General features: G+C 49.2%; 1 protein-coding gene across 1 annotated transcript; it reads left to right on the plus strand.

Annotated features, from left to right (window-relative positions):
• Positions 1-646: 646 nt before the first annotated feature.
• GMNC (geminin coiled-coil domain containing) lies at positions 647-9,424 on the plus strand. Its single transcript, XM_070945641.1, has 5 exons — positions 647-1,044; positions 1,132-1,529; positions 5,658-5,743; positions 6,676-6,792; positions 8,858-9,424. Exons 1-5 carry the CDS (start codon positions 647-649, stop codon positions 9,422-9,424), a joined length of 1,566 nt encoding a protein of 521 aa, XP_070801742.1.
• The last annotated feature ends 10,342 nt before the right edge of the window (positions 9,425-19,766 follow it).

Consider the following 19,766-nt stretch of genomic DNA (forward strand, 5'->3'; position numbering starts at 1 on the left):
TCCTTCCTTCCTTCCTTCCTTCCTTCCTTCCTTCCTTCCTTCCTTCCTTCCTTCCTTCCTTCCTTCCTTCCCATTCCCATTCCCATTCCCATTTCCCTCCCTCCTTCCTTCTTTCCTTAATTCCTCCCTCTTCATCACTCAGGATTTCTCATTCCTATCTCCTTCCTTCCTTCCGTCTCCCTCCCTCCCTCCATTCCCCTTCCCCTCACTCCTTCCTTCCTTCCTTTAAAATGTTTAAATTGTCTTCTCCATGTCTGGCTCAGGAATTCTGGGAGTTGAAGTCAACAGGTAGTAAAGGGACTAGAAGTTGCCCAGCCCTGCACTATGGAACCCCACCACCCCCTGAAGAGGCTGGGGAGGGGGGCTTCCTTCCAAAACTAATGCTAGTAATGCCAGAGCGTCCTTCACAGGGAATGGAGGGGGGGGGGTCTGGTCTCCCTTGGCAGATCTTCAGGGACAAACCAGCCCTGCTAGGGAGGCCTCTTAGCACCCCCCCCCCCCAAGACCAGCACTATACATCACCCGTGCAAGAGGTTTGTCTTCCCCTCCGCAGAAGAAAAGCTGGAAACCCTCCCCCCTCCCCACAGTGCCCGGCTGGCCCATCCGAGGGCTGGCAAGATAGGTGTGCCCCCCACCCCCACCTGCCATGTCGGGGGGAGGCTTTGTTGCACGGGCGCCCGCCAGCCCAAAGCCCCGCGTGCCTCCTCCTCCGCGGGGGTGGGCAGGGGTGTCTCTCTCTGAAGTGGGGTGGGCCGAGTTGGCACCAGCGGAGCTAGAGACGGCTCCTCCGCCCCCGCCTCCCCTTGCCTGGCGTGGCCCCTTCCCCCCTCCCGGGCAGCGCTCGGCTGCTCCGCGTCACCGCTTTGACAGGCTGGCACCGAGACGGGCGCAGCAACCTGGGCGCCTCCTCTCGCCCGCCTTCCTCCTCGCCTCCCGCCCGCCCCGTCGAGGGCCGCCGCCGCCGCCGCCGCTTGCCCGAAGCCTCGACGGAGCCCAGGCAGGGGAGGGGGCTGGATCCGATCCCCCGCCCCGGCCGCTCAGATGGTAAGTGGGGAGCCCGCCCGAAGGGGAAGGGGGCCTTTTCTCCTCCCCCACCTCGAACATCGGCGCTGCCTCGGTTGCGGGGCTCAGCATTTGCAACCAGGCGCCCGCGCTCTACTGGCGGGGCCGCTCGCCCCGAACCTTCCCCCTTGCGCTGGCTCCGCCGGGCGAGGAGGCTGCAGGGGGATCGCCAAGCGGCCGGACGGGACGGGCGGCCGGAGAACGGCCGGAGCAGCCGCCGGTGCCCGCACCTGCCCTGCCCGGCTCCTCCTCCTCCTCCGCTCACGCTGCCTCCTGCCTCTCTCCTGCCCAGAGCACCGCCGCGCCCTGCCAAGAGCCACCGCCGGCGCTGGCGGGGGGCCCGGCCCACCTCCTCCCCTGGACCCCCTCGACGGCCGAGGTTGCCTCGGAGACGTGGCTCGACGCGATCTGGGCCGCCGCCGCCGCCGCCGCCGCTCTCCCCGACCACCCGGCCGCGGCCAGCGGAGGTAAGTCTCGGCTGCCGTCCAGGCGAGGGAGAGGCACCCGGAGGGATGCCGCTGCTGGCCGCGCAGGGGCGCTTCTGCCCTGCGGTCCCTCCGCGACTTTTTGCAGGCGGGAGGCTCAGGGATGGGATGGGGGGGGCAGGAGGAGGGGGGCCCTCCGAAGGCCCCCACTCCAGAGAGAGAAGGAGAGGGGGAGAAGGAGGGAGGAGAGAGAGGAAAAGGGAAAGAAAGGGAGAGAGACAGGGAGGAGAGAGGGAGGGAAGGAGAGAGAGAGAAAGGAGGGGAGGGGAGGGGGGAGAGGGGGGAGATAAAGGGTGAGAGAGAGCCCCTCCGGCCTTGCAGAGTCCCCCACTCCAGAGAGAGAGAGACAGAGAGGGAGAGAAGAGGAGGGAGGAGAGAGAGGGAAGGAGAGAGAGGGAGGAGGGAGAAAAAGAGAGAAAGGGAGAGAGAGAGGAGGGAAGAGAGAAAGAAAGAGAGCGGAGGGAGGGGGAGAGAGAGAGAGGGAAAAAGGGAGGAGAGAGAGAAAAAGAGAGAGAAAGGAAGAGAAACAGGGAGGAAAGAGAGGGAAGGAGATAGAAGGAAGGAGGGAGAGAGAAAGGATGGGAGGAGGGAGGGAGGGAGAGAGGGAAAAAGGAGGGAGGAGAGAGAAAAAGAGAGAAAAGGAGAGAAACAGGGAGGGGAGAGAGAGAAGAGGGAGTAGAGAGAGGGAGGAGGGACGGAGAGAGAGGGGGAGGAAGATAAAGGTGGGGGAGAGAGCAGGGGCCTGGGCCCACCTGTACCCCATCCCATCTGGGCATCAAAGCTTCAGGAGATACTTGGCACTGCCGGTCCCTCCAATAGGAGCGGAGACCCCTTCAGGGAGGGGGAGGGGAGGGGAGGGTCTGGAGCAGTCCCTCCTAATGCGGATTGAGCCCTAAGGAATACCTGGCAGGTTCAGGTGAGGGATAGATGATCCTCCAGATACCAAGGCAGTTTTCCTCTTAAGTGCTGAATGGTGGTGGGAGGGGCAACCCAAATGGCTCCTTGGCTCCCATCCGAGTTGAGGGACCAGTCTTGGGCTCTCTAAGAACCCCTCCTCGGCCCGTCACAATCCAATCGTATCAAGGCTGGGGAATTCTGGGAGTTGAAGTCCAGACACCTCCATGTTGCCAAGGTCGGGAAGCACCTGCTGTAGGAGAAGACATCGTGGTGAGGCAATCCCAGTGGGGGAGATCTGGTCTTGGAGGTGAGAAGGTGCCACAAAGGACCTCCTGCTACACAGGAGCCCAGCATCGTGAAGCATAAGAGGCCAGGGCGGCATCCAGTTCACAGAAGCTAATAATTACAGGCAGTCCTCAACTTACGTCCGCAATTGAGCCCAAAATTTCCGTTGCTAAGCAAGACAGTTGTTAAGTGAGCCTTGCCCCATCCTACCACCTTCCTTGCCTTCCTAACCTTGCCGTTGTTAAGTTAGTGACACAGTCGTTAAGCAAACACTGCTTCCCCCATTGACTTTGCTTGTTGGAAGGTCGCAGAAGGGGATCACGTGACCCCGGGGGGTGGGGGAGATACTGCAATGGTCATAAGTACAAGCCAGTTGCCAAGCCTCTGAATTTTGATCACGTGACCACGGGGAGGCTGCAATGGTCGTAATGTGAAAAACGGTCATAAGTCAATTTTTTCAGTGGCTTTGCAACTTTGAATCGTCACTAAATGAGTGGTTGTAAGTCGAGAACTACCTGTACATTGTACTCTTTGCTGCTCAAACACCCCACCCCCCGGAGTCCTGTTTCCTTTGCTGGCCATTTGAGGGGAGAAGCTGGAGCGGTCCCAAGAGGATCAGGACATAGAAGTCAAGCCTCCAGGAAATGGGCCCATTGAGCTGACAAGAGAGGAGGCTAAGAGGAGGAGGAGGGGTTGTGCATGTGTGCAAATACCCCAAAGGCAGCCCCCTGCAGGAAAAGGGGGTGGGGCGGGAGGCAGATGGTGCACCCAGGAAGCTTCTTGCAAAAGCTTGCAATTAAACAGAGAGAAGGATTTAGGGAGAGGTGGTGGGAAAATGAATAGGTGGCCATATAAATGAAAGAAAGAAAGAAAGAAAGAAAGAAAGAAAGAAAGAAAGAAAGAAAGAAAGAAAGAAAGAAAGAAAGAAAGAAAGAAAGAAAGAAAGAAAGAAAGAAAGAAAGAAAGAAAGAAAGAAAGAAAGAAAGAAAGAAAGAAGGGATGGTGGGAAGGAGGGGGAGGGGGAGGGAGGGAGGGAAGAGATGGAAGAGATGGAAGGAAGGAAAAAGTGGAAAGCAAAGAGAGGGAGGGAGGGAAGAAGAGGAAAGGAAAGAAAGAAAAAAGAAAGAGAAAGAAAGAATGGGAGGGAAGGAGGGAAGGGGAGGAAGAAATGGAAGAGATGGAAGGAAGGAAAAAGGAGGGAAGCAAAGAGACGGAGGGAGGGAGGAAAGGAGGGAGAGGGAGGGAGGGAAGAGATGAAAGGAAGGAAAAGGAGGGGAAGGAAGCAAAGAGAGGGAGGGAGGGAAGAAGAGGAAAGGAAAGAAAGAAAAAAAGAGAAAGAAAGAAAGAATGGGAGGGAAGGAGGGAAGGGGAAGAAGGAAGGAAAGATGGAAGGAAGGAAAAGGAGAGGAAGGAAGCAAAGAGAGGGAGGGAGGGAAGAAGAGGAAAGGAAAGAAAGAAAAAAGAGAAAAAGAGAAAGAAAGAATGGGAGTGAGGGAGGGGGATGAAGGAAAGGAGGGAGGGAAGAGATGGAAGGAAGGAATTATGGATGGAAGTTGCTGTGAAGCAGGGGAAGAGCTTCCCCTAAGGCAAGGGGGGAGAGCCCCCCTCCCCAGAGACCTGGAACAGGGCCCGGTGCCCCCATCCGAGCGGTGGGGGAGGAAGTTGGTCCTTTCCGACTCCTACATCTGACGGAACTAGGATAGGATCACCAGGAAGAGAAGCATTGGCATGGCATGGCAAACACTCTAATTACGGGGTGGATTTTTCTGCCCCATTGTTCCTCTGGGCCCCCTTTTGAATGGTTGGAGCAAGGAACCTGATGACTAATATTTGCCAACGCAGGCCTCCTGTAAGATGATCCAACCTCTGGGCAGAGAAGCCAGGAGCTCACACGAAGGTTCACAAGCCACCCTTTGCCAGTGGCTCCCAACTCCTGTGGGGGTCAGAAGTTGAAATGGGGCAGGAGAGCTGTTGGTTGGCAGGGAGGTGAAAAGTGGGGGGGGGGAGGTGATTCGAAGGTTGGAATTGAAAATCCGTGCCTATTGTTGTGCCTACAATGCCTGGGCTTAGTTGGGACTGCCTCCAGGAGTTTTATCTTCCCCCAAAGCTTTTTATTAAAGTTTATTTTAAGTTTAAAATAATTTTGAACAAAAGAAACAAAAGTTAAAAACCTAAGTAGGAGAATAAGAGAGAAACTCATCTGACTGGCTCTGGCTTGGGCAGGGGGTTGGACTAGATGACCTACAAGGTCCCTTCCAACTCTGTTAATCTAATCTAATCTAAAACCTTCAGCAACAGGTGATCTACCTGTTCTTCATTCTTCTCTTTGCAAAACACCCACCCTCCCTTCTCCCTTCATGAACTTAATCCTGCCATCCTCTCTCTCTCTCTCTCTCTCTCTCTTTCTCTGTCTCTCCTCTCTCTCTCTCCTCTCACAGAGAGGAGGAGGAGGAAAAGGAGGAGGACTGAGGGGTCCTTGGTGCTCTCTGAGAACTAGAAAGGAGAGGGGTTTGTGAGGAGGAGGAGGAGGAGGGGAGGAGGAGGGGGAGGAGGAGGGGGAAGATAGCCCAATCATGCTGGTAAAATTCTGCCCTTAAAGCTCAATAAAAGAGGCTTTCCCAACTTTGGCAACTTTTAAGACGTGTTTCCACAATTCCTCTCTCGGTCTCATAGAGTCTTTTTCAACTTCAGCCACTTTGAGAAGTTGGGCTTTAACTCCCAGAATCCCCCAGCCAGAAATGGGAGGGCCTTGGCTTAGGAGGGGAGGGGACCAGAGACCATCCACCCCATTTCACCTGGCTCACCCACTCGTGATGAGAGGGAAATGGCAATGTGCAAGCCGGGGGGGGCGGGGGGCGGGGGTTGTGGGGGGGAAGATGGGGAAGTGTGAAGGGGGTGTCTGACCTCTTCCATTTCTTGCTTTGTCAGATCAGTTCTACTTCCCGGGCGATGTCCTTCAAGATGGTGCCCCTTCTGGAGACCAGCTGTCAACCCAACTCTTCAGAAACCAACAGGTAACGGGCAACATCCCCATCCGGACTACTGCAGTGCGCTCTACGTGGGGCTGCCCTTGAAGACTATCTGGAAGCTTCAATTGGTTCAAAAGATGGCAGCGTCTTGGTTCTGTGCAAGCCTAGATTTGCACACACGTCACCTCTCTCGCAGGAGCTGTGTGGGCTGCCCATTGGTTTCTATGTCTCATTCAGCAACTTTAAGGGGACTTCAACTCCCAGAATTCCCCATCCAGCCATGAACGATAGAGTTGGAAGAGAGCAGAAGGATCATCTAGTCTAGGATTTCTCAACCTGGACAACTTTAAGATGGGGGGACTTCAAGTCCCAGAATTCCCCAGCCAGCACACTTCAGGCTGTCAAGATTGAGACACGCTGGTGCCATTCAGACCGGCATCTAGAGAAGAGGAAGAACAGAATTTTAATGCTGAACTAACTAATTAAGACTACGAGTAGTCCTTGATTTACAATCACTGTTGGTACCGGTTTTGGTTACTAACCAAGGCGGTTGTTAAGTGAATTGGATCCAATTTTATAAACTTTTTTTTTTGGCCACGGTTGCTAATGGCTGACTGGGGGAATCCTGGGAATTGAAGTCCCCTCATCTCAAGGTCACTGAGGTTGGGAGACACTGTTCTACACCATTGGAGGTAGGAGAAGAAGTTCTCAAAGATCAAATACCAAACTCTTCACAAGTCACAGGCAGGATGTCAGCTGAGATGTTAACCTCATAGAATCCTAGGGCTGGAAGGGACCTTGGAGGTCATCTAGTCCAACCCCCGGGCCAAGGCAGGAGTCCTCATACAATCCTGGAGAAAGAGTTGTCCAATCTTTTCTTGAAAGCCTCCAGGAGGCAATTTCTGTTCCACCCATTCATTGTTCTCCTTAGTTCCAGGTTGAGTCCAACCCCCTTCCCCATCTCTCTTCCTTTGCAGCTGCGGGACATCTTGGTCCAGAAGGAGGTGGAGCTGGCTCGGCTGCAGGAGGAGAACCAGCATCTTAGACACTTCCTCAACTCGGCCATGGTCAAGCAACTGGAGGAGAAGACCAAGGTATCTGTCCTCTATGTATCTGCAGCCAGACCAACTCTGGACTTCTTGGTGCAAAGAAACCTTCCCCCAGCTTCATTTAACTGACGTTGGGGGGGGGGGAGGTCCTGTGGGGCTGGGGGGGGTTCCCCCAAAAATCAAAATGGTACTTGAAGAATGAGTTTTTCACTGTTCTCCAAAAGCCTGCCTATTTTAATCTATTGATTCTATGCCATCAAGCTATAATAACTCTTAGCGAGGCCAGTGAGAAGACTTTCTCCAGGAAGATTGTCCCCAGTCTGGTCCTTCAATGGTGCCTCCATCACCTTTATCTGTCACTGAGCTTCTCTTTCCTTCCACTTTTCCCTGCATGGTGGACTTCTCAAAGGAGCTGGGTCTCTGCATTGATTGATGGTTTAATGCTATCAGATCAGTGTTGACTCTTAGCAGCCCAAAGGATCGAGGTTCTCCATGGCTGATCTGTCTCCAGCCTGGTCCTTCAGTTCTTCCTATCACTGCTGTAACCGAGTCCATCTTCCTTGCTGTCCATTGTCCTCTTCTTCTCTTTCCTTCCACCATTCCAAGCATGATGGACTTTTCAAAGAAGCTGGTTTTTGCATTGATTGATGGATTGATTGAAGACTATCAGATGACTGTTGACTCTTAGCAGCAAACAGGATAGATGTTCTCCGTGATAATCTGACCTCAACTTGGTCCTTCAGGTCTTTCAACAGGGCCCCATCACAACTGAGTCCATCTTCTTTGTTGCTGGTAGTCTTCTTCCTCTCTTGGCTTCCACCTTTCCCAGCATGATGGGCCTTTCAAAGGAGTTGGGTCCTTCAATAGATTGGTTGATTGATCAGTTGATATTACCTGTCAGCCACCACATGGACAGAACTTCTCCAGAAATATCTGACCCTCATCCTGGCCCTTTAGGTCTTTTAATGGTGTCCCATCACCTCTAACTGAGTACATTCCTCTGTCTGCTGGTGGCCTTCTTCTTCTTCTTCTTCCTTCCACCTTTCCCACCATGATGGACTTTTCAAAGGAGATGGGTCTTTGCACTGCTTGGTTGATTAATTGATCAGTTGAGTAGATGCCATCAAGTTGGGGTCAACTGCTAGTGATCTCATACCATAGATAGACCTTCTCCATGGTACTTGTCCCTAACGTAGCTCTTTCAAGGTTGGACTTATTACCATTATAACTAAGTCCTTCCACCTTTCTGCTGGCCATCTTCATATTCTCCTTCCATCTTTCCCAGAATTACAGCCTTCTCCAGAGAGTTTGATCTGGAGTTTGGTCTGCACATCTTTTGTACATCTTAACCATGGGATCATTTGAACCTGGTCAGTTGTGCCTCAGTGGAGGACTCTGGGTTGATTAATGCACAATATCCCTTTTTATTTCCAATTTTAGGGCTCTAGATTGTGCCACAACTGGCAAATGAGCTTGGATAGCTCAGCAGACTAATGCATTGTAATTTAACTCCAGCTGTCTGCAATTAGTAAGTTCGAATCTTGCCAGGCTCAAGGTTGACTCAGCCTTCCATCCTTTCTAAGGTAGGTAAATTGAGGACCCGGTTTGTGGGGGCAATAAGCTGACTTTGTAAAATATACTATTTTAAGGCTATTGCTTAACGCATTGTAAGCCGCCCTGAGTCTCCGGAGAAGAGCGGCATATAAATCAAATTAAAAAAAAAAAAAGTCAAATATGTCGATCCAGGAAGACCAAATTATGTTTCCTTCTTAATTCAGTCTGAATGGACAACTCCCCATGTGGGAGGCGAGACAGACAGCAGATATATTTCATTAGGGTTCATGGTTCATGAGACGGCAGGCTAGAAACTGGGAGAGAGTTCTAGTCCAGTCTTAGCCATGAAAGCTGGCTGGTTGACTTTGGGCCAATCACCAGGAGACAGTGAGTTCCAGTCCCACCTTAGGTGTGAAAGCCAGCTGGCTTATTTGTAAAAATAATAAAGGCAGGATATAAATAAATAAATCCACTCCTTAATTTTTTTTATCTGAATAGGATACCCGGTCCTGCCTGGCTCATCCATCTTCTCCTCTTTCTTCCTCCTCCCGAACAGAAGCTGCTTCTCCTTCAGGATGGCCAGGATGTCGATGGGACCTCCAAGATCGGCAAAAGGCACCGGAAGACCGAGAGCCGCGTGGCCCACGAGGGGCGCCACCCGCCAAAGGCCAGGCGGAACCTCTTGGGCGCTTTCTCTGCCTGCGAAGAGCAGCCGGCGCCTCCCGTGGACTCCTGGGTGCTGCAGACCCTCGGGCTCAAGGATGTGGACACCGTGGACGAGTCAGCTAACTACAGTGCCTCAACCCTGGACCTTCCCCCTTTGGGGCCTTCTCTTTGGGGTCCCTTTGGGGCCTCCGATCCGGGCGTCAGCGAGGGTCAACCTGGTGGAAGCGTCCCCTTGACCTCCCTAGCGGACAGCACTGCCAGCCCCTTCCCCTCGCCCTGCTCACTGCCTTGCCTCTCCGACCGCCCCTCGCCAGCCAAGATGGACGTGGCCTTCACCACGTCTCTGAGCCCCCATTGCAATGTGAAGACCCACACCTTCCGCCAAGGACAGGCGTTTGTGCGCCGGGATGAAGACGGAGGGTGGAAGCTCACTTGGGTCCCCACCCAGTCAGAATGAGGCCTTTCCCCACCAGCCCAGATGGCCACTGGACAGCCATTTATCCACTCTGCTGTAGGGTCTTCTGCTTGGGCAGGGGGTTGGACTAGAGGACCTCCAAGGTCCCTTCCAACCCTGTGATGGTTGGAACATCAAACCATGTTCTACTGCCATTGAAGGATGTGTTTACAGAGGAGAGTGATTTCCTTCTAATATCTCAACAAGCCCATGTTGCACTGCGTCAAGAACGGAAGGATTATAACCATAATTATTGTCATGATTCTGTTGGCAACATTCATACACAGCCATAGGAAGATTGGCCATCAGGGCCACACAATGTGCCAGCGGTTCAAGAGCAGAAAGTGCCTCCAGATGTGAGGAAGAGAAGCTGCTGAGATGATGCCTTCCTTGGGTCTTCTGCTCTGTAGATTGTCATGACCAGTTGGGTTCAGGAAAAGGTACTTGCTTGGAGGACTTGTCAACTGACCTGGAAGGCACTATCCATCTTGCATGGAAGATGAAGACAACTTTACTTGCTCAGAGTAGCCTTCCAAAGCTCCACTATTCTGATCAAGAAACCCCATGAGATGCCTGCTCTCTGGTACGGCTGCTATTGTTGTGTTTGTACCAGAACATGGGAGAGACACGGCCCACAAATGCCTGAAGAAGACCTCTGCAAGGTTCAAAAACCTGCCAGTTAACTCTTATGAAGGAAACCTTCTTGTGAAGGACCTCATGGTGGACAGTCTCTCCTGGCTCTCAAAAGGCTCTCTCCTATGCTGCTTCTGCTTATTTTTTTGCTTTGCCCTAAGTGAAGTGCATTCTCTGAGTCCCATCTGCCAAATATTTCAAAAAGTTAGCTAAGATCAGGAAGATCTAGAACTTTGGAAACATTAGGAGAGACATAACTGGTGGGTTAAGATTAAGAAGGAGAATTCAGACGATCTAGAACTTTGGAAGGAGAGACATAGCTGAGTGGCTAAGTTCAAGAAATTGAGAATTCAGAAGATCTTCCGAAATGTTAGGAGAGATGTAGATGATGGGCTAAGATCAAGAAGAGGAGAATTCAGAAGATCTAGAACTTCAAAGCTCTCAGGAGAGTGGGTTTTTGGAGAAGATTTTCCCCCGTATGACCTACTTGGTGCTTTTTTTAATACTCCATGGAGTTGATGCAACTAGATTTGTCAGCCTCTTCCTAGATATTTTCTAGGTTTTGTGGCTTCAAATGATTTTATTCAACAGAAACTAGGAACTGACAGTTTGTGTGAAGGACTCGTGTTTATTACAGCTATTATTGCAATTATTACACTCAAACTAATTGGCCCTTTGGATCTCTGCCTGATATTTTTCCCAAATTAAGATCACATAGAGAGAAAAATAGAGAGATGTTTCCAGTATCTCTTCTTCAAGCAATAAAGCAACGTATTAACTTCCTGGATTCGATAATTGTTTTCTGCACTTATTCCAAAAGCCGTCGAGCACCAAAGCATCCATAAATAAGAATAAGAGGGTTTGGGGGTGCATGAACAGATGTATGTCCTGCTCTCTTTGCAGTCTCTTGGGGATTTCTTGATTTTTCTCATTCACCTTGGTTCAAACAGGGGTGAAATGCTCCCGGTTTGGACCAGATCACCTGATCCTGTAGCAATGGAGGCGGGTGGTTCGGAGTACCAGTAGTAAAAATCCCTGCGCCTCCCCCCATGCCCAGCTGAGCTGCGCAATCATCAGAGGCTTTTTTTTATTTTTAAAAGCATTTTTTCTACAACCCCTTCGGCCAAAAAAAAATGCTTTTAAAAGTTAAAAAAAAGCCTCTGATGATCGTGCGGCTCAACTGGGATCGTCAGAGGCTTTTAAAAGCATTTTTTCTACAACTTCTTCAGCCAAAGAGGTTGTAGAAAAAATGTTTTTAAAAGGGAAAAAAGCCTCTGACGATCAGGCAACTCAGCTGGGATCGTCAGAGGCTTGTAGAAAAGGTTGTAGAAAAAAATACCTTTAAAAGGCTCTGATGATCCCAGCTGAGTTGCCTGATCTGCAGAGCCTTTTAAAAGCATTTTTTAACAACTTCTACGGCCGAAGACATTGTAGAAAAAATGCTTTTAAAAGTAAAAAAAAAAAAATTGGCCACGCCCACCCAGTCACATTACACACACACACCCACCAAGCCACGCCCACCGAACTGGTAGTAACAAATTTTACATTTCACCGCTGGGTTCAAACTTTGCTTTTCGGGGCTAATTGCCTCAAAGGAAGGAGGGCTGGGTAGCTAATTCCTAGATGGATAAACAAGCTTCTGCATTGGTACCTTTTGACTTTAGAATTGGGAGGCTGCCTGGGCCTTTGAGTGCATATTAATTAATGGCTATTAAATTAGTGCAGTCTGAGCCCAGCTAAAGCACTGGTGGAAAGATCAAAGTGGGTAGCAGGAAGATTCCTTTGCTGGCAGAGCCCAAAGTTCTCCAGATAGAAGACTTTCAGGATTTGTGTTGTACACAAACTCACACAGACACAAACACACAGACAGACAGACAGACAGACCTATCAAATGCAAACTGAAAATTCCTGATAGTTGAGAACAATTAACCCGTGGAAAACCTGGCCTTCAGAAATTGTGGGTGCTCCATCACTGGAGGCTTCAAGGAAGAGACTGGACGGCCATTTGTGTGGAATGCTCTAGGGCAGAGGTCTTCAAACTTGGCAGCTTTAAGACTTGTGGACTTCCACTCCCAGAATTCTCCAGCCAGCTTTGCTTTCCCAGACTCCAGATGTACAGATTTCCTGAGAGTCCCTACAGCTCTATGCTCAGAGGTGTTCCAGGGATGCACTAAATTCAGAACTACCAAACTTTAAGTGATGTTTCCCCAGCTCTGTGTCTAAAAACAACCTAGATTAAGAGCACAGAGTAGATTTGGGAATTCTAGAAAAGCTTCCTCAAGCGGAAGTCCATTGGGACACTGACTCCAGTGTGGGATTCAGCCGTTTGCACCACTTCGGGAGAACCGGTTGTTAACTTTCTGAGCAGTTTGGCAAACTAGTTGTTGGAAGAAATCATTAGGGCAGAGAACCGGTTGTTAAATTACTTGAATCCCACCACTGACTGACTCCCATGGTTCCCAGCATCAGAGACCAACAGCCAGTTGGACTGGATCGTACCAGGGTTAGCAGCACCAAGCACATCTGGACAGGAGTCATGTTTGGGACAGGGAAGAACTCCAGTAGCCTGGTTCTCCTGGCAATATTTTAACATTTCTGCCAATATTCATTATATTTTAGCACAGAGGTCTTCAAACTTGGCAGCTTTTAAGACTTGTGGACTTCAGCTCCCAGAATTCTCCAGCTGACTTCGATTTGATGGCACATAATGAATTGATCCATCAGTCAGTGCAAAGACCCAGTTCCTTTCGAAGCCTTTCTCTCAGGAACTGAGAGGAGAACCAGATTAAGAACCTAGAACTTTTCACCCTGGAGAAGATCTATCCTTGTGGCTGCTAAAAGTCAACATTGACTTGATAGTACATAATCAAAAAACCTTCAGAATACAAAATGAACGACATGGAAGGGACCTTGGAGGTCTTCTAGTCCAACATCCAGCAGGAGACCCTAGACCAGAGGACAGAGCTTTGCTGGCTGGAGAATTCTGGGAGTTGAAGTCCACAAGTCTTAAAGTTGCCAAGTTTGAAGACCTCTGGTTTAGGGTCTCCTGCTGGAGTAGGGGGTTGGACTAGAAGACCTCCAAGGTCCCTTCCAAGTCGTTGATTTTGTATTCTGAAGGCTTTTTGATTATGTACTATCAAGTCAATGTTGACTTTTAGCAGCCACAAGGATAGATCTTCTCCAGGGTGAAAAGTTCTAGGTTCTTAACCTGGTTCTCCTCTCAGTTCCTGAGAGAAAGACTTCAAAAGGAACTGGGTCTTTGCACTGACTGATGGACCAATTCATTATGTGCCATTAAATCAAAGTCAACTTTTGGGGACCACTTAGACAAATGTACTCCATGACAATCTGTCCCCAACTGGGCCCTTCCAATGGCGCCTCCATCACTTCTATAACTGAGTCCATCCCTCTTGCTGTTACTGGTCCTCTGCTCTTTGTCTCCACCTTTCCCAACATTATGGGCTTCTCAAAAGAGCTGGGCCTTTGCATTGACTGATGGATTGATTAAATGCTACCAAGTCAGGCTTGACTCTTAGCAGCCTCAATGTCTGATCTGTCCCCAAACTGGTCCTTGAGGCTTCTACCTGTGTCCTCATCACCACTATAACCATCCATCTTCCTTGGTATTGGTTGTCCTCTTCTTCTCTTGCCCTTCCATCTTTCCCTGCATGATGGACCTTTGAGGAGCTGGTCTTTGCATTGATTGACTGATTGATTGATCCACTCATCATGTGCCATCAAGTCAGGGTCAACTTTTAGTGACTGCATGGATAGGCCTTCTCCATGGTGGATCTGTCCCTAAGCAGGTCTTCCAATGGTGTCCCCATGATGGACTTCTCAAAGGAGCTGGACTTTTGCTTTGATGAATTGATGAATTGATTATGTGCCATCAAGTCTGTGTTGATTCTTAGTGAACCACATAGATGGACCTTCTCCATGGCTGATCTGTCTCCGGTCTGGTCTTTCAGATCTTCCATTGGTGCCTCCTTCACCATCCTGAGATCATCCATCTCATCACGGGTTGTCCACTTCTCTTTCCTTGAAGCCTGATGGACTTCTCAAAGGAGCTGGACCTTTGTATTGATTGACTGATTGATTGATCCACTCATCATGTGCCATCAAGTCAGGGTCAATGTTTAGGGACTACATGGATAGGCCTTCTCCTTGGTGGATCTGTCCCTAAGCAGGCCCTTCAGATCTTCCAACCGTGCACCCATCAACACTGTAGCCAATTCCTTCCATCTTGTTGCTGGTGTTCTCCTCTTACCTTCCACCCTTCTTAGCATTACAGTCTTCTCCAAAAGAGGAAGGGGAATTGAAACCAGAATGTTCTTTTAGAACGATTATTCCAGATTTCAGCAGGGTGGGTCCCATTCCCCTGAAACCCACCCTCCCCTTCTCACCACCCACTGCCCTTATTAACCTACATATTCCTGGTCATTCTAATACAGTGTTTCTCAACCTTGGAAGCTTGAAGATGGATGGACTTAAACTCCCAGAATCCCCCAGACAGGGGGATTCTGGGAGTTTTTTTTTTTTTTTAATTTGATTTATATGCCGCCCTTCTCCGGAGACTCAGGGCGGCTTACAACGCGCTCAGCAACAGCCTTCATACTTTTGTATATTTATACAAAGTCAGCTTATTGCCCCCACAAACTGGGTCCTCATTTCACCTACCTTAGAAAGGATGGAAGGCTGAGTCAACCTTGAGCCTTGGCGAGATTCGAACCCTGCAGTAATTGCAGGCAGCTGGTCTTAATAAGCTTAATAACAGGGTGCCTTAAACCCCTGTACTACCAAGGTTGAAGTCCACCCATCTTCAAGCTTCCAAGGTTGAGAAACACTGGTCTAATAACTCTCATCCATATCCTTAGAACAATGCAGAATCGCGAGCAATTTAATTTCATAAGTAGCAATTTAATGTTATAGCTAGTGCTGTATTAATTATTTAACATGACGCAAACTCTGATTATGATCTTGGTGCATATGTTTTCATATTCAAAGCTCCATTCGGTAAAGATGCTGGACTCTTGGTATACTTAAAGGAGAATTTGTTAGCTCTGCTACAGATTTGTACATCTATACATTTTTGTATTTTTATTATACAAATATTTAATAAATAATATTTAATAATAATAACAGGAAGAAGAAGAACAACAAGAACAATGATTTCCCAAATGTGCTTTTTTCAAGAGGCTACTGGACTTTCTGGGGAGCATAAACCCTTCCCTTCCCCACCATCTGGCCAGAACGGGAGAAGCTTCTTGGGTGAGAAGCGAAACGTCTTCAAAGAAAAACCAGAAAGTCCAGTTGCCTCTTGAAAAAAAAGCACCTCTGGAACAATTATGACCTGGATGATGGAGAGGCTCCTTGGACTTTAATATTATTTATTAAATATTTAGTATTATTTAATTAGTTTTTAATAATGTTATGTATTAAATATTAATAAATATTTGTATTATACAGATCTAGAATATTTGTAGCTCCGCTGGCTGGGGAATTCTGGAAGCTGAAGTCCACAGGTCTTAAAATGGCCAAGATCCAAGGCTACCAAGTCACCCTGTCTTTGTTGTCATTGTTGTTAGCTGCGACCCCATGGACAACTTTCGTCCAGGCCTTCCTGTCCTCTACCATCCCCCGGACACCCTGCCTTAGAGCTTTCCATTTTCAACCCCTACAAGTGGGGTCCCACCAAGGCCCCCTTTGAACCGGACTGCTCTTACTGAAGTCGTGGTTTGGCTGGAGGAGGAGGAGGACTTCACCCGGCAGAAGGCTGGCCAAACACCCACGGGAAGAGGGTGAAAGCGGGCAGATGAAAGCCCCACGGAAGAAACAGAGTCCTGGAAAGGTCCGTTGTGCTTGACTTCTCTGAGGGCCAGTTGTGTTATTGATTAACCCCCGATGGGGTTGATGAGTAATTGTGGGCCAGGTGGCATCAGAGGGAGACGTTCCTTCCACAGGAATGCAGATGGAGGTCTGGCCCATCAAGGACGCCGGGTGCCTCCAGATCCCTCGACCTCTGCAGGTCAGGTTTGATCTTCCATCCAAGCTTCTCCAGCAAAGTGGAATGTTTCCATCTCTTCCTGGAAGAATCATTGACAGGATGGAAGCAAATACCCTCCAAACCGGGAGTCTTCCACCGATGACCAGAATCGAGCCCAACATGTCTGTCGCTAAGCAAGATGGTTGTTTAGTGAGTCGTGCCCCGTTTTACGACCTTTCTAGTCATGGTTGTTCACTGAATCACTGCAGTTTAGGAACACGGTTGTTAAGCGAACCTGGCTTCCCCCTTGACTTTGATGGTCAACAGGTCGCAAAAGGGGATCACATGACCCACCCCGGTTGTAAACGTGAGACAGTCGCCAAGTCTGAAGTTTGATCATGTGACCATGGTGACGGTGCAAGTGTGAAAAATGGTCATGAGTCACTAGAATTTAGGAGAAATGTCCTGACAGTGAGAACAATTAACCAGTGGAACAGCTTGCCACCAGAACTTGTGAATGCTCCATCAATGGAGGTTTTAAAGAAGAGACTGAACAACTATTTGTCCATGATGGAATAAATAAGGTCTCTTGCCTTGGTCAGGAGGTTGGACTAGAAGACCTCCAAGGTCCCTTCCAGCCTTAAAATTCTTTGTTGGGCAACTTGGTGGTCAAGCAGCTTCAGAGGGCAACTCTCTTCTCCAACTCTCCACGTTTGCCTCTGGCCAAGGTGCTGACACCAAAAACTCTCACTAAAGGAGAATATTTGTTGCTCAGGGTTGAAATGAGGGGTCCTTGGCGTTCTCTGAGCTTGGTGCTTTTCTTGCAGACATTTCATTACCCAACTAGGGAACATCATCAGTGCTAGAAGGGAGTTGAGTTTGCAGTGAGGAGGAGGAGGAGGAGGAGGAAAAGGACTGCAGTGTCCTTGGCACTCTCTGAGCTTGGTGCTTTTCTTGCAGACGTTTCATTACCCAACTAGGGAACATCATCAGTGCTAGAAGGGAGTTGGGTTTGCAGTGAGGAGGAGGAGGAGGAGGAAAAGGACTGCAGGGTCCTTGGCACTCTCTGAGCTTGGTGCTTTTCTTGCAGACGTTTCATTGCCCAACTAGGGAACATCATCAGTGCTAGAAGGGTTTGTGGAGAGGAGGAGGGGGAGGGGGGAGTGCAAGAAGGGAATGGGGTTTGTGGAGAGGAGGAGGAGGAGGAAGACTGTGGGGTCCTTGGTGCTCTCTGAGCTTGGTGCTTTTCTTGCAGACATTTCGTGACCCAAGTAGGGAACATCATCCGATGTAGTTTGGGTAACCCTACTAGGAAACAGCCAGGCGGGATCTCTGCCCAGCTGCAGCCATCCCAGACCTTCTAAGGTTTAAAAGAGGCCTTGGCAACTTTACCAACTTTGTCCTATGGACTTCAAGCCCTAGAATTTGCCCAGCAAGCCATGCGGGAGAATTCTGGGACTTGAAGTCCCCAGATTGAAATCGGACGAAGCTCAGCGATGGCCTCTTGCACGTGCCAGGAACCCGGGAGGGAGGCCTGGCTGCCAACCGCCTGTTGTCCTCTGGAGTTGTATTCAAAATGCAGAGCCGATGGATTTCTTGGGCTCCGTCACAATGGTGCTGCGAGCGTGTGTGTGTGTGTGTGTGTGTGTGTGTGTGTGTGTGTGTGTGTGGAGTGTGGCTTCTCTTAGCAACTGGCAAGGCAGCGTGTGGAATGCGGGGAGGGGAGTCAACCCAGGTTAACCTGGCCGGATTAAAGATTCCCCCGGTGGCTTCGGCGATCTTAATGGGGTGTGACAGACATTTCTCTCCCCTTGATGGATATTTAGGGTCTTTCAGCTCAGCTCTTCTCCCAGGGCACAGATGTTCCACTCCCATCAGCCCCCTCCTCCTCTTCCAGGACTCAGATCTCTGTGAACAGCAAGCTGGCAGCAGCTCCCTGACCTTGGAGGTGGGCTTGGGAACTGAGAAGCCTGGTAGCCCCTTCGTGCCTCCTAGAGGGAAGTTGGGTGGCCACTTCCCTCCCCCATTCAGAGATCTAAAACGGGAGGTGCCTCACTCGGACCCTTCAAGGGATTAGTGGTCTTCTCCCTTTTCCTTCGCCTAATGATGATGTGGAGGACTGTGGGGTCCTTGGTGGTCCCTGAGCTTGGAGCCTTGCTTGCAGATGCTTTATTACCAAACTAGGTAACTGCCTCTTAGCAAGATGGCTTCTCACAAATAAATTCAAATTTCTTTCTTTCTCTCTCTCTCTCTCTCCCTCTCTCTTTTGTGCCTGGTTTGTTAGGTATTCAGCTCCCCAGCAGATGTTCCAATGTAAAAAATTAACTCTCCCTAGAGAGACAGAGCAAATCAACCTGAAATAGATGGAGTTGCATTACTCTGGAGGAGTCACTCAACAGCTGTCCAGATGTTTTAGCCAATTCTTCAGCTCTTCAATCTCAGTTGCCGCCTACACCACCTCCTCTTCTTCTTCTTCTTCTTCTTCTTCTTCTTCTTCTTCTTCTTCTTCTTCTTCTTCTTCTTCTTCTTCTTCTTCTTCTTCTTCTTCTTCTTCTTCTTCTTCTCCTTCTCCTCCTCCTCCTCCTCCTTCTCCTCCTCCTTCTCCTCCTTCTTTTTCTTTTTCTTCTTCCTTCTCCTCTTCTTTCTCATCCATTATGTTCGTGGAGATTCTCCATCATCCAGGTCATGGTTGTCCCAAAGGTGCTTTTTCCAAAAGGCAACTGGACTTTCTGGTTTTTCTTTGAAGATGTTTCACTTCTCATCCAAGAAGCTTCTTTGGCTCTTCAGCTCTGAAGAAGCTTCTTGGATGAGAAGTGAAACGTCTTCAAAAGAAAAAACCAGAAAGTCCAGTTCCCGCTTGAAAAAAAAGCACCTTTGGAACAATTATGACCTGGATGATGGAGAATCTCCACAGACATCTTGGATGAGAAACAAAACATTTTCAGAGATTAAACCAAGTAAGTCTACTTGTCTTTTGGAAAAAGCACTTTAGGGACCATCTATTTATTATGTTATTGCTTGCGAGTATGTATGTACTCAGCATTATTTCCCTGAAATGCATAAACATGAGGACATCTCTTGGTCTGCAGGGGTGTGCAGTAGGTACCGTCTAATAAATCACTGCAGGAAGCCTTGGCGATTTGATTTCGGGGCCTGCGTGTCCATTCCCCAAATGTCTCCAAATTTCCTTGCAGAATGTGGGTTGAGCTGGCAAAGGAGAGGCAGGAAGGAGACCGGAAGGAATGCAAATCTTGCCTATGCTCTCAGTGTACATAAAAAGACAGGAGTGCAGAGAAGAGCAGCAAAGATGATTAAAGGGCTGGGAGACAAAAATGTATGGTGAACGGTTGCAGGATTTGGGCATGTCCAGTGTTAAGGATATTGTTGTTGTGTTACCAACCAGCAGAGTGTAGAGCACAGAGGAACGTTGCTGAGAGCAATGAATAAGAGATGTGCAAACTGGTTTATCAAAAGCTTACTTTATAGTAGAAAAAACAGTCTCATAGTCTTTAAACAAATTCCAAGTCTTTGCCAGTTAAAATCAGTCCAGTAGTTACAGAATCTTCTTACCCAACAAACAGTAGTTGGTTAGAATAACAAACTCACTCTGGTTCACAAACCACGATGGTAGCAGATCCATCATACGATGATAGCACAATGGTTAGCAACTCCTCACACTATGGTAGCTTATCATCGTCTGGTAGCATATCACATCAGCTTCATACACAA

The sequence above is a fragment of the Pituophis catenifer genome, unplaced genomic scaffold (genome assembly GCF_029215685.1).
Source record: "Pituophis catenifer annectens isolate HBS135680 unplaced genomic scaffold, rPitCat1.0.hap2 SCAF_6, whole genome shotgun sequence".
Taxonomy (NCBI): Eukaryota; Metazoa; Chordata; class Lepidosauria; order Squamata; family Colubridae; genus Pituophis; species Pituophis catenifer.

What these genes read in the sequence shown, in the direction of transcription:
- GMNC (XM_070945641.1), top strand. Translation starts at nt 647, where the DNA reads ATGTCGGGGGGAGGCTTTGTTGCACGGGCGCCCGCCAGCCCAAAGCCC. An exon ending in AACTCTTCAGAAACCAACAG is followed by an intron (nt 5,744 to 6,675) that starts GTAACGGGCAAC and finishes CTTCCTTTGCAG; the next exon opens with CTGCGGGACATCTTGGTCCA. An exon ending in AACTGGAGGAGAAGACCAAG is followed by an intron (nt 6,793 to 8,857) that starts GTATCTGTCCTC and finishes CCTCCCGAACAG; the next exon opens with AAGCTGCTTCTCCTTCAGGA.